At 43.8% G+C, this 11547-nt stretch overlaps 6 protein-coding genes across 6 annotated transcripts; 5 read left to right on the top strand and 1 right to left on the bottom strand.

The window, feature by feature from the left end:
• Nucleotides 1-254: 254 nt before the first annotated feature.
• Nucleotides 255-1790, top strand: K450DRAFT_298657 (uncharacterized protein). The gene is made up of 6 exons (XM_051593690.1): nucleotides 255-366; nucleotides 428-482; nucleotides 558-615; nucleotides 703-961; nucleotides 1025-1195; nucleotides 1270-1790. Exons 1-6 carry the CDS (start codon nucleotides 318-320, stop codon nucleotides 1542-1544), a joined length of 867 nt encoding a protein of 288 aa, XP_051446625.1. The 5' UTR covers nucleotides 255-317; the 3' UTR covers nucleotides 1545-1790.
• Nucleotides 1791-1919: 129 nt separating this feature from the next.
• Nucleotides 1920-3752, top strand: K450DRAFT_197718 (uncharacterized protein; the record flags this gene model as incomplete). The annotated part of the gene is made up of 1 exon (XM_051584555.1): nucleotides 1920-3752. One exon carries the CDS (start codon nucleotides 1920-1922, stop codon nucleotides 3750-3752), a length of 1833 nt encoding a protein of 610 aa, XP_051446624.1.
• Nucleotides 3753-3952: 200 nt separating this feature from the next.
• On the bottom strand, nucleotides 3953-6516 carry K450DRAFT_232170 (uncharacterized protein). Its single transcript, XM_051587554.1, has 8 exons — nucleotides 6359-6516; nucleotides 6233-6295; nucleotides 5858-6153; nucleotides 5716-5783; nucleotides 5477-5638; nucleotides 5342-5400; nucleotides 4763-5274; nucleotides 3953-4665 (listed from the first exon to the last, which is right to left on the bottom strand). Exons 1-8 carry the CDS (start codon nucleotides 6489-6491, stop codon nucleotides 4153-4155), a joined length of 1806 nt encoding a protein of 601 aa, XP_051446623.1. The 5' UTR covers nucleotides 6492-6516; the 3' UTR covers nucleotides 3953-4152.
• Nucleotides 6517-6841: 325 nt separating this feature from the next.
• On the top strand, nucleotides 6842-8604 carry K450DRAFT_232163 (uncharacterized protein). The gene is made up of 5 exons (XM_051587553.1): nucleotides 6842-7273; nucleotides 7356-7821; nucleotides 8004-8082; nucleotides 8176-8275; nucleotides 8339-8604. The coding sequence occupies exons 1-5, from the start codon at nucleotides 6889-6891 to the stop codon at nucleotides 8434-8436; spliced, it is 1128 nt and encodes a 375-aa protein (XP_051446622.1). The 5' UTR covers nucleotides 6842-6888; the 3' UTR covers nucleotides 8437-8604.
• A 1438-nt stretch (nucleotides 8605-10042) lies between these two features.
• K450DRAFT_232160 (uncharacterized protein) lies at nucleotides 10043-10932 on the top strand. Its single transcript, XM_051587552.1, has one exon. It carries the CDS (start codon nucleotides 10182-10184, stop codon nucleotides 10845-10847), a length of 666 nt encoding a protein of 221 aa, XP_051446621.1. The 5' UTR covers nucleotides 10043-10181; the 3' UTR covers nucleotides 10848-10932.
• Nucleotides 10933-11336, top strand: K450DRAFT_232159 (uncharacterized protein). Its single transcript, XM_051587551.1, has one exon. It carries the CDS (start codon nucleotides 11017-11019, stop codon nucleotides 11281-11283), a length of 267 nt encoding a protein of 88 aa, XP_051446620.1. The 5' UTR covers nucleotides 10933-11016; the 3' UTR covers nucleotides 11284-11336.
• Nucleotides 11337-11547: the final 211 nt, after the last annotated feature.

The following is an 11547-nucleotide window of genomic DNA, read 5'->3' as shown; positions in this document are numbered from 1 at the left end:
GACATTTACCGTTGAAGCGGGATTGAGAATAGTCTACTTTTACAGCCAAAGTATTTCCCCCACGCATAGTTTACCATCGCATATGACGATTTCATGTATGATTAGTACAACATTGATTTATGGCGGGGTCATTGCATTGGCTCTTGTGTACCATAAGGCACTTTCGTGTGATTTCACTGAGGCGTTGAATGTACGGCAGAAAAAAAATTTGGGAGAATTTTGATACTCCGAGTGGAATTTTTTCTACCAGTGCGCGCGGTTAAGGGCCAACACCACAACAAACTGCAAATTGAACATATAATCCTGCAACAACCTCCATGTCAGCAGCAAGGAAAATATTAGTGGTTGGCGGAACTGGTTTTTTAGGTATGCACTGATCACTGCTACACAAAGCAACATCCTGTACCCATTCTCACACTTGACCTAGGTTTGAATGTATGCAAGCAGGCTGTATGGCGAGGTTGGGAAGTTATCAGCTTAAGGTACATATCACGCGTCTTTAATATCTACTTCCTCTACTCCTTTTTTCTTTTGACTAACACTTATGTATTTGATAGCCGTCGTGGTTTACCTACAGGTATCACATCAAATAGCCAAGGTGAATGGAAATCTGAGGTATGGGAAACAACCTAATTATAACCGATGACTGTGTCAAAGTGCGGCCCGGGTAAATTGTAGACTGACAGATATAAACAAACTCAGGTGCAATGGGTGGCGGGCGATTCCACAGAGCCAGACAGCTACAAGGAAATTCTGGAGGGTGTGACAGATGTGGTCCACACGGTGGGAATCCTCATGGAAAATGACTACAAGAAGATCGTACAGGCAAATAGTGTGACAGATGCTATCGATGGAGTAGGGTCTGTTTTTGGCCAGCTCCTCGGAATGAAAGATAATGGTAATCCGTTCAAACAAGATTCCACTCCCAAAGTGACATACGAAATGATGAACCGTGACACAGGTAAAAGTTTAAAACCAGTGGTTTCTCTTGTTGTTGTTGTTGCGCTAATAATATGTCAAATAGCCATTTCCCTGGCAAAGGCAGCGGCTCAAAGCCCTTCCATTCAATCCTACGTCTATGTCTCTGCTACCGACCTTTTCCCATGTATTAGCCCTCGCTACATTACCACCAAACGTGAAGCTGAGCGATACCTTTTCTCTCGACCTGAATTTCGATCGGTCGTTCTCCGCCCCGGTAACATCTCAAGCGCTATTTGTCACAAATGGTGATTGTCCATATTGGCTAATAGGCTATATACATGTTTTCAGGTTTTATGTACAGTGATGCACGGCCAAATACTCTCCCTCTCGCTGGCGTGATTGAAATACTCAACACTGTCACTGGACCTTGCTCACGAGATGTTGCAAGTCTACCTATGGGAACCCTGATGACCACGCCTGCTCTTAATGTTGATAGAGTTGCAGAGGCTGTCATTGAGAGTATAGCGAGACCCACTTTGAAAGGGATTCTTGATGTTAGCGATATGCAAAAGTTGCTCTCTACTCCTCCACAACCAGCTGCGCCTGTCAGCGCCCATGTATAAGATTTTTCACTTTTAGTATGTTTGACAGGCCATTTTTTATAGAGATGTGAATCATACAAATTTAGCGTGCGCAAAGTTTGCAGCTTATTTCATCGATGACCAATTTCTGATACAATGGCAACCCCACCCACCCAAAAACAATAGACATGTCCAGATATAATCTAGGCTCCCACAAAAATTATACCAGATAAATCTCATGAAAAAGTTCAATATAAATGATAGCTTTCACTTTTTAATCGGCTAAAAGCTGTTTGAGAGTCGTAGGGGCAGTGGAACCGATGCGATTCAGCAGCAGACATTTGTCCCCAAACAAGTCACGGTCACCAGGCAACAAAAGAAGGCCGATCATTGGCTATTAAGAACTGTCACGTTATCATGGAGGTTGCGTGTGCCAGCCAAATTATCCTACTTACTTACCCAACAATCTTTTATTGGACCAGTCGTTTGGCGTCCTTCTCTTCTTTCCCCTTTCACTCGAGCAAATGTATCAATAGTATGCGACCGTTTACTATTCTTGCAAGCTTTAACCAGCTTCGCCACTTCTTAAGGACAAAAGTGACGGAGCTGGTACAACCGCCTCCTAAATTATCTACAATACCACCGTCTCCGTTCGTGGTTGTAAATAATGTCCGGGCGAGCATACTTCGTTTACAACAACAACAGAAGCAACAACAAATCTTATTTCATCTATCTGCTGAGCAAGAGAGAGTTCAGTTGTTGAACTTTTTACAAAAGCAGTTTCCTGTTGTCAAAGTCATGGCCGCTCGCTCTGCCGTTCGACCTACCGCCATGTTTCCAGTGCCAAGAGGAGGACAACAGTTTCAGTTTCGAACCATTGTATCGTCTGGCACCAGTGCCATCAGCCAAACCGGTAACAATGCCGGAGCAGGGTTTTCACGAACGGCCGTTGTAGGCTATACAAGAACTCCATTTGCTCGTAACTTTTCCACTGGGAAGCCACAGAGTATCTTCCAAGCTACCAACGCCGCTTCAGGCGGTAGTCAGACTAGTGTCTTATCTCAAGTACCGTCACGCACCTTTACGGCCACATGCAAAATGAACCAAAATAATTCTTCTAGCCCCTCCAGCCCCGTTCTGAGCTCAAACCTTTCCGATAAGGAAGAAAATGCCAGCGATGCCAATACCAACTATTACAATGGTATGTTTGGAAAGAGTCGCGGTATCTTTGAAGCGGTTGACCCATCCGATGAAGCTGAAGGCGGCGAAAACGCTGCTGGTCTTGTTCGACGTACCTCGGTTGCATCTCGTCGCTCTGGATTAACCTCTCCTTCATCCTCAGACCAAGCCAAAAGCAATGTTCAGTACGAGTTTATGCGTTCGGATGATTTGTCGGAAATCCATTTGGGTGGTTCCAAGCGACAAGGACGTACGCCTAAAAAACCACCAGAAAAGCACCCCATGCTACTAGGTGACGAGGATACACCACGGATATGTCTGTCTTTCATATTGGATGGTGCCGCACTGTGGGATTCAGATTTGATATCGGCCACAAGTTCTTCAGGAAGTAACTCTGGCTATTTGGATATGCTGTTTATACGATCCGTCGAGTCCGCTGCTGAGCTTTATCAGACGCATTTGAACAATGTCATCACCATTTTACGTCGTTTATCGCGCCATGGTCATTTTAAAGTATCCGTGGTTGGCAGTGAGGTCCGCGTACTTTTCCCAGACAGCGTATTCAAATCGTTCAAGCCATCAGGAGTCGATGAACCGCTTCGTCGAAAGCAGTATGCTCGTCGATGGTTAAGAACCATTGGCATCGACCCAGATAGCCCACATTTCATCCTTGAAAATTATTATGACAGTTCACCGCACAATTCTACCCCAAGTTTGCCGATTTATCCAGAAGAGGACGTGGATGATTCACTACCAGATGACCTTGTGGTCTTGTCTACGGATTTTTCAAACATGATGCCGAAACCACCAACGCGACGCCGGTCAGCTCCCATCAAGACGCTCTCGCATGCATTTGATTCCAACATGTATTCAAGCCCATCACAGACCTCAACTTCCCGTCGAGCTGCATCTTTACGAGCCTCCTCCTTACCGGAACGATCAAGTGGCCTTGGACCAGAGTACTTTAAAGGCATTCAAGAATTTCTTGACCATGTGGATGATTTGATTGAAACGTCAGACGCCTTTGGCAAGAAAGGTTCCAAAGACTTGGGCGCCTCGTCAGGTTTATAAGCACCTTGTATTTGTCATTAGAGAATGATGACTTGGTAAATGTTCTGTGTAATGTATCTTTGCTTTAATGTCATAATAATGTTTCCCCTCTCTCCATCTTTTTCAAACCAAACGTTTATACTTCACCCTCCCCTTTTTCTCTCTCTCAATATGCAATATGTAAAATCTTCATTATATGACCAGTAAATCTTTTTCTTTTTCTTTATTTTACTGCACGTTTTGCTAGTTTGTTTGGATTGAAAGGGTGTATCTAGATTTTGAAGCGGAATGAAGGAAAAATGAATGCCGAAACAATGACTTAAGGGATGTTGAATGTTGTACAAGTTTTTTTTCTTTGAAAAAAAAAAAAAAATGAGGGTGAGAGTAATGGAAATAGCAAAGACCAAGGTAATATAGGCAACTAAGCAAGTTTGACACTGCGGGCAAGTCCAGTACGAATACCAGTCTTTTCTCCTCCATAAGCACCATCTTGAGTCTTGGCGACGGCGCGGAAAGAGCTCAAGTTCTTCATCTTCTTCTCGTACTTGTTGCGGTGCTTGACACGAGAGTTTCTGTTCTCCTTCTTACGATGGGGGGTAAGACCTCTGTTCTTCAAGATCTGCCAGGTTACACTGCGTTTATCTCCATCGGCCAAATCTTCATCGGCAATGATAGGCATACGTGTGGCTTCGTAGTCGGCTTTCTTCGACTCCTTCAATGCTGCCTTCTTCGCCTTGACCTGTTCATAAAGATCATCGTTCTCATCTTCTGCATTGCCTTGAGCCCGTTGGACATCAGTATCGTCCCAGTCAGCATCGTCCAGGTCGGCACTGTTATCCTGTGGCTGGGCAACACCCTTCTGGTCTCGCTTGGCACGATCCTTGTACGGGATATCAGAATCACCTTGATATTTAGCATTTCGCTTTTGTTGTTTCTGTGAGATAGAAAGGAAACAAACAGGAGATTGTGAGTTTAGTATTTACAAGAGATAAGGAGGATTCGTCTCACGAAGATCACTTCGCTGAACTTACTGTGTCGATCTTGGCTACATAATCTCTCAAGCTTCTCTTTTTGGCAGCCTTATCTTCAATATCAACAGTGTCAAGCGCATCCAAATCTTGGAAATCGTCATTCGCAATTTGACGTTTTCGCTTTTTGTTTGCCTTCTTCATGCTCTTGAATTCCTCTTCGATCATAGGTACATCAATGTGATCTTCCTCAATCTCAGATTCATCATCGCTTTCTTCTGGATGCTGCTCGGCAGTCTCCACTGGCTTCGCTGTCTTTTTAGGAGCCTTGCCATTAATCTTTCCATTCTTGTTCACTGCCTTCTTTGGTGCAGTATCCAGTTCTTCAAGCTGCTTGGTAACGTGACTGATTTGCTTTTCCATGTTCAACTTCTTCTCGATAGCTTCCGCTTTCTCAATGGAGGTACGCAACTCTACCAAGCTACCAATGACTGGGTGATCACGAATATTTGATGCTCCCGACGCCTTGAGGCACAAGTAGAACGCAATGTTGGTCAAATAGTTGAGGATCAAGTCTGTGGAGGAAGACAGGTTATGATAAATTCTTCCATTCAATTGGTATTGCCATAAAGTTGAACTTACGGTATTTGAACTTGAAGAATTCAACTGCCTTGTTTTTAGAGTCTGTGACCTGTTGGAGACTGCAGACACGGGAAATGAGTATGATGTTTGACATATGAAGGAGTACAAAGTTTGGTTTTGAATGGTTGAACTTACGTTGTGATAACAGGTGCAAGTTCTTTAATGGTAGAGAGCCTATCCTTGAATTCACTCAAGAGTTCCACAAGTTCAGGCGACTCGTTTTGTAGAATCTTCAGCACTTCGGTTGTAGGCATATTAGATCTTAAACGTTTTGATATCCGTTCAGATTCAATGTCACTAGGGGAAGGAGGGATATTAGCGGTGTGGCTTTCATTACCATGGAGGCGGTGCGAAGGATGTGAATAAATACGTACTTGGAGAAGGTAATATCTTCCAAATCTTTGTTGACACTCTCAACGAGCTTTCTGTCTTCGTCATCATCCTAAGCCGTATATTTGATGATTAGAAAAAAGAAGCCGTAACAAGATCCACACATTGAGCCGGTGTTGAACTTACCTTCTCCAATGACACACCACCCCATCCAGCTTCGACGAAGTCTTCTTCGTCCATAGCTTCTATTCTTTTCTTCTGCAATCGAATGGCTTCTTGTTCTTCTTCGCGCATTTCCTCTAAATCAGAACCTTCGTCTGCATCATAGTAGGACTTTTTGCTTTGACCCCATGATTCCGACTCCTTTTCTTCTTCCTCGTCCTTTTCGTCATCGTCGTCAGATTGATAGTCGTTTTGGTCTTCTTCATCGTCAGAGTCGACACCTTCGAGTCCATAAACTTCTTGCTCGCTCATTTCGGAATCTAGTTTAAAAAGTGGGGGGAGTTAGATGCAAAGGATACTGGGCATGTCAAGCTCCAATGCCATAAGATCGATACATACCTTGATCGTCTCCACGCATTTGCTTCTCGTAGCCGAGCAAAACTTTTTCACGATCTTCATGAACTGCAAAATGGTGCTGGTAATCAGTATCATGTTGAATACTGTATGGCCCGGGGGGACACTTACATTGATCTTCCTCGTCATGTTCTATATCGTTCCAGGTGTTGATTGCGTTGATCTTTCCTTCTGTTCTATTGTCATAGTCACCAGAGTGATCAACAACTTCTCTTCTTCGGCCAGGAGTTCTTTTCTTTCCCATGTTGCAAAAGGCGTGAAGGCTACTGAGTACTCGAAAATTTTGTTCATGGCCCATTTTTTTTTTTTTAAACCGGCGGACTTTGTAACAACTCTGGCAATTTTGTTTGCAGTGCTCGAAAGTAAACGCTAAGAACACACCTCGTAAAACCTCAGAGTGCAGCATGGACAACTAGATAGCAAAAATGATATGTAAAATAATAGCTTTCATGGATCATTTCATGTTCTGTCATACTTTTTGACGGATTAATACAGCACACCGCACAAAACGGCTGGCAAATGCCATGAAAGGGCGAGTGACTGCCTTTTCATCGACGCAGCACGCACAACAGATTTCCCCTCAGGGTTGTTGGTGAACATTTTCCCTTGCATTTCTCAAACCCCAAAGATTGCTCGACCTAATGAACGATGCTGATGCGGCTGCTGCCAAAGCAGAATATATAAGGCGTAAATATCTCGCTACTGCACCTGGCGATGAGTCTACCAAAGCGTACATTGCAAGTAAATATCTTGGCTCTGGCCAAGAAGGGCAGTCCAAAAAGAAAAAAAAGAAGATACCCAAACGCATAAAAAAAGGCAACATCGGCATCATAGACGAAGAAGAAGATAGCTGGCGGCAAGCCAAAGTCCAAGACGACGACGAGGATACATTCATGGAATCTGAAGAAGCGACGGTAACAGAAACCAAATCACTCTACACCCCAAAAACATCTGGATGGACGATTATTCGTGAAGGAGAAGAGGAAGAAGAAGCAGAAGATGAAAGACCTCAAATTGTTGGTGAAGGTAAGGAATACTATTGCAAAATAAGGCACTCCGGCAATAGATTGACGGTAGACTCATGCATAACCCTCATGACACGCACTAGTCCCCACCATGGATCGACCTCAACCTCGTTCACGCGAAACATCATCAACCACACCTTCACGACAAATGAGATCACTCAGCCCATCACCACCGTCTTTAAGAGTATCACGACAAAACTCGGATGATCGGGACGAAGACGAACTTCGAATGTCCAGTGGACATCGAGTAGGCTTGCAAACGACGGAACAAATCAAAGCGGAAACGATTCGATTAAAAAAACAGCGCGATAAAGAAATGCGAGAGTTAGATCCAACGCTATCTGGACGAGATGCAACGACGGTATATCGAGATAAAAGTGGACGAAAATTCGATGTTGGCGTACTCAAAGCTGAAGAAGCTCGACGCAAGAAGGAGGAATTGGAAAAGCAAGAAAGAATGATGGAATGGGGTAAAGGATTGGTCCAACGCGAAGAGAAGGCAGCCGAACAAAAAAGACTGGAAGAAGAAAAGAACAAGCCATTAGCACGGTAAATAGGCAAATGGGAAAAAAAGAAATTGTTGCTACTCTCAGATGCTTTGTTACTGATCACAATACGCACAAATTTTTATTTTTATTTTTAATATGCTTCTGTAATACGTTGCAAATGCTTGGATCACACTTGCATCACCAATGGAATGTGTGGGATTTGACATTGATGATCCATTCTAGGTATGCTGACGATCGGGAATTCAATGATGAATTGAAAGAACGGGAACTGTGGAACGATCCAGCCGCTCAATTTTTAAGTGTAAGCTTTGGGGGAACTAAATTTTTTTTTTTTGTGAGCTGAGTGCATCTCAGCTCAGGGCTCAGCCAATGTGACTGATTTTTATTCCATTAGGCAAGCAAGAAAAAGAAGAAGTCAAGACGACCCACGTACCAGGGTCAATGGGCTCCAAATCGGTTTGGTATTCCTCCTGGTTATCGATGGGATGGCGTAGGTGAGTTAGTGGAAATTGAGTGGCTATACGTCTGTGCAATGGGGTGCTGACTGGTTTTAATAGACCGGTCCAATGGGTTTGAAAAAGACTACTTTCTTCGGCAAAACGCCCGTAGTGCGCGTGATGCAGAAGCGCACGCCTGGTCAGTTGAAGACATGTGAAGCATGTCAATGGAGAGAGCTCTTCTTTGGTGCTATAAAATATTTGCAAATGTTACATCGTCTAATGAAGGCAACGCCGGCCATCAATGTGCTCAACCTTTTTGTTCTTTTTCCGGGATGTTGAACCCTTTTGGGGAGCGAACGTGATCGGACCACCCGAATGTAGTAGCGCTCAGCGAAGTAAATAGGGCAGTTGCGGATGTTTCTGGAAGTCCGGTGGGACAAAATGTGGCAGACAGGCAATAACGTCAAGCTAGAATGTGTTCCATCTCAGAACAAATTGTGTGTAACGCAGTTTTTGGAGTAAGATAACAAAAAAAAAAATTCGCAGCAGCTTATGTGGGAGTGTGGGTAAGATCAGGTTTTTGGGGGCTGTCTAATAATAAAGGGTGAAAGGAGGAAAGGAAGGATCTACGATGCAGCCAATGTCCCCCGTCATCCTCTAACCCGTTGATTGCATTTCATATATTCATTATATGAGGTTCTAGGACCGTGCACTAAGGTGGTGGAGCGAGCGTGGTGGGGGGATTGAGGGGATCCCTGTGGTTTGGAAATGAAACACCCAACAACATATTTTTGGAATGAGATGGCGTTGCTCTGAACTCAAAGATGTTGTTACCAGCTCAACATGTTTGGGGGGGAAAATGACCAATTGTTGCGGATAAAGGACAGACCTAAAATATCGCAAAAGGCAAGTTTTCTGGTTCGATTTTGATCCATATTAGGGAAGTGTTGCTTGTCGAAGCCCGGTTACTTAAAGCTAAAACGGAGGAGGCACTTGTGTGACAAATTCATTACAATCAAAACGGAGTCGCATGAATCTCCTTCGTTGTGGAAAAAAATAGAAACAGCTCATTCATGATAATCTGCACCAGTTGAAATTGGGTTAGCTAGTAATTCATAATCCGGTTTGAAAAGGATGGGAGAGCCGACTTGCTAGGGTGAAGGATACAAAAAGGTGTTCGGTTCAGCATTCGGGAGGATAGTAAACCGGTGTATTCCATTATTTTTTAGAAATGCCTCAGCGTTGTCCATCTTGGAATCAGAGAAGCGCGTCGCTATCCTAGCAGGTGTTCATATTTCGCCGAAATGAAAAAAAAGGTACGAATTTGATATGTGACAACGTGGATTTCGGAGTACCTTCATATTTGGCTTTCCGCCACAGGTTAAAATTTCGTCACAATAGTAAAATGAAACTTTGAAGGGTTCTGAGATCTGGACCTCCATGAAAAAAAAAAAAATGAAAGTGAGCATCAGCAGTTTTGAGCCATAATAGCATTTTAAAGTTTGAGTCCGATGGGAGCTTTGGTCTTGATGGCGGATCAAGGTGGTTCTTTTCTCTTAAAAATGCTTCGATAAAGTCTCCACCCCCCAAATGTGACACTATGCAACAATCCAGCATAGAAAGACGGGGGAAATGAAAGATTTTGCTGAGCTGATCTGTCTCCGGTTTGCTAAGGCCGACAAACTGGGGGGGGGAGCTACACCTCAATGAAAAGGGGGATTAAGGGAGAAATACGCCATTTTAGAAATCAAGATAAAATTCTAGAGTATGATAATAAAAGCATTGACGCTTGAACGCCCCCCCTTCTGGTGATTTTTTTCCTCTTTCTTTTACCCAGTCAAGACACCTGCTAAGCCCTACTTTTTTTTAATGGGCTTCATTTTGTAATCTCTTCTCTCTCTCTTCTCCTCTCTCTTTACTATCAATCCACCTAATCGTCCCGAGTCATATCCCCTCCATCATGACTCTACCAAGAATTCATACCATACTCAATCAACCACAGCGTAAACCAGCCGTGCTTGACATTGCCAACCTCCTGTGCTCTGACGACGAATTGCCCATATCACCCTACACAGCGTCCCCAGTATCATCATCTACTCAGTCAAGACGGTCTTCACCTACACAGGATGCTTGGCCATCTCGTGCAGATGACAGGACACAACAAGATCAACCAAGATACCATCGACCAACCGCCTTTAGGAGCCCTACTCAACGCCAGTCTCCTAACCACCATGCTACGTACACATACTCGCCTTCGCCGCCCGAGTCATACCTTAATCGCAGCCCTAGTCCTTCTTATCATGAGACTTCACCGTCCCCTCGATATTCACCTACCATAAAGGCTAAACGTAAAAGAGCGAGCGCAGTACAGTTGGATGCTTTGAATCGAGTGTTCACTAAAACATTCTTCCCTTCCACCGAAACGCGTAATGAACTAGCTCGACAGCTGGGCATGAGCCCACGAACCGTTCAAATTTGGTTCCAAAATAAGCGCCAGTCCATCCGAACTAGGGAACGTTCTATCACCAGTAAGGATAAACGGGATGATAGGCGATATCATCATTCATTACCTACACCCCCTCTTTCATCGGCTCACGATGGCGCCAAAGGATACATAGATTCATAGTATGGAAGCTCGCTCTCTCCTTTTTGGCTGCGCCAAAACCCCATCCAAACCAGGCCAAACCTGTCCCCTCACACCTACCCTTTAAGTTGTGGATCTGAGAATCTTTTTCATACTTTTTTTTTGGGCTACAGTAATAACAACACACCCTCCTTCATTCTCATTGCTACTTATGTATCGTTTGGTTTTTATTTTCCTTACTTTTCGGTCTTCTGTTGAGTCATTTTATGCTCTTGTCCCTACTCGCGCAACTACATCCATATACACCCACACTCACAACTCACACACACACACACACACACAACCCGTTATCTTTTCTTCTTTTTCTTTTTCATGTTTCTTGTTTCTATGCACTGCACCTTTTGGTTTTTGGTTGGCATTGTGCCTTCCCTGTAACAGTAAAGCCCCCTCTTATAATATTACAACACTTTTTGTTTAGGATACATAACCCTTAACAAAATTGAAAAATAAAAGAATTATCGAACCCCCATATTTTGAATGCTCTTTTACTATCCATCACGTTGGCTGTCAGCATCGCAATTGTCTCCTCCTTTAAGCTACTCCTCCTTTGTCCCTTTGTTATTTCAATGCAAAGTCTACATGGCCTGGTAAAAGAAAAACAAGTAACATGAGCTCATCCTCCTTCTGTAAGCGCCTCCCCCTCTCTCTTCTGGGCACCATCGTTTCCATCATCCGTTTCGCC

This window comes from Umbelopsis ramanniana (genome assembly GCF_025399195.1).
Source record: "Umbelopsis ramanniana AG unplaced genomic scaffold K450scaffold_14, whole genome shotgun sequence".
NCBI lineage: Eukaryota > Fungi > Mucoromycota > Umbelopsidomycetes > Umbelopsidales > Umbelopsidaceae > Umbelopsis > Umbelopsis ramanniana.
Note: the sequence above shows the minus strand (reverse complement) of the source record. Positions and strands in the feature narration are given on the sequence as shown.

Excerpts from the sequence above, each read along its gene's own strand:
- K450DRAFT_298657 (XM_051593690.1), top strand. The coding sequence starts at position 318 with ATGTCAGCAGCAAGGAAAATATTAGTGGTTGGCGGAACTGGTTTTTTA. Across the intron at positions 962-1,024 it reads AATGATGAACCGTGACACAG|CCATTTCCCTGGCAAAGGCA; the intron begins GTAAAAGTTTAA and ends TATGTCAAATAG. Across the intron at positions 1,196-1,269 it reads ATCGGTCGTTCTCCGCCCCG|GTTTTATGTACAGTGATGCA; the intron begins GTAACATCTCAA and ends ACATGTTTTCAG.
- K450DRAFT_232170 (XM_051587554.1), bottom strand. The coding sequence starts at position 6,491 with ATGGGAAAGAAAAGAACTCCTGGCCGAAGAAGAGAAGTTGTTGATCAC. Across the intron at positions 6,154-6,232 it reads AATGCGTGGAGACGATCAAG|ATTCCGAAATGAGCGAGCAA; the intron begins GTATGTATCGAT and ends TTTTTAAACTAG. Across the intron at positions 4,666-4,762 it reads ATGTAGCCAAGATCGACACA|AAACAACAAAAGCGAAATGC; the intron begins GTAAGTTCAGCG and ends TCTATCTCACAG.
- K450DRAFT_232163 (XM_051587553.1), top strand. The coding sequence starts at position 6,889 with ATGAACGATGCTGATGCGGCTGCTGCCAAAGCAGAATATATAAGGCGT. Across the intron at positions 7,822-8,003 it reads AAGAACAAGCCATTAGCACG|GTATGCTGACGATCGGGAAT; the intron begins GTAAATAGGCAA and ends GATCCATTCTAG. Across the intron at positions 8,276-8,338 it reads TTATCGATGGGATGGCGTAG|ACCGGTCCAATGGGTTTGAA; the intron begins GTGAGTTAGTGG and ends TGGTTTTAATAG.
- K450DRAFT_232160 (XM_051587552.1), top strand. The coding sequence starts at position 10,182 with ATGACTCTACCAAGAATTCATACCATACTCAATCAACCACAGCGTAAA.
- K450DRAFT_232159 (XM_051587551.1), top strand. The coding sequence starts at position 11,017 with ATGTATCGTTTGGTTTTTATTTTCCTTACTTTTCGGTCTTCTGTTGAG.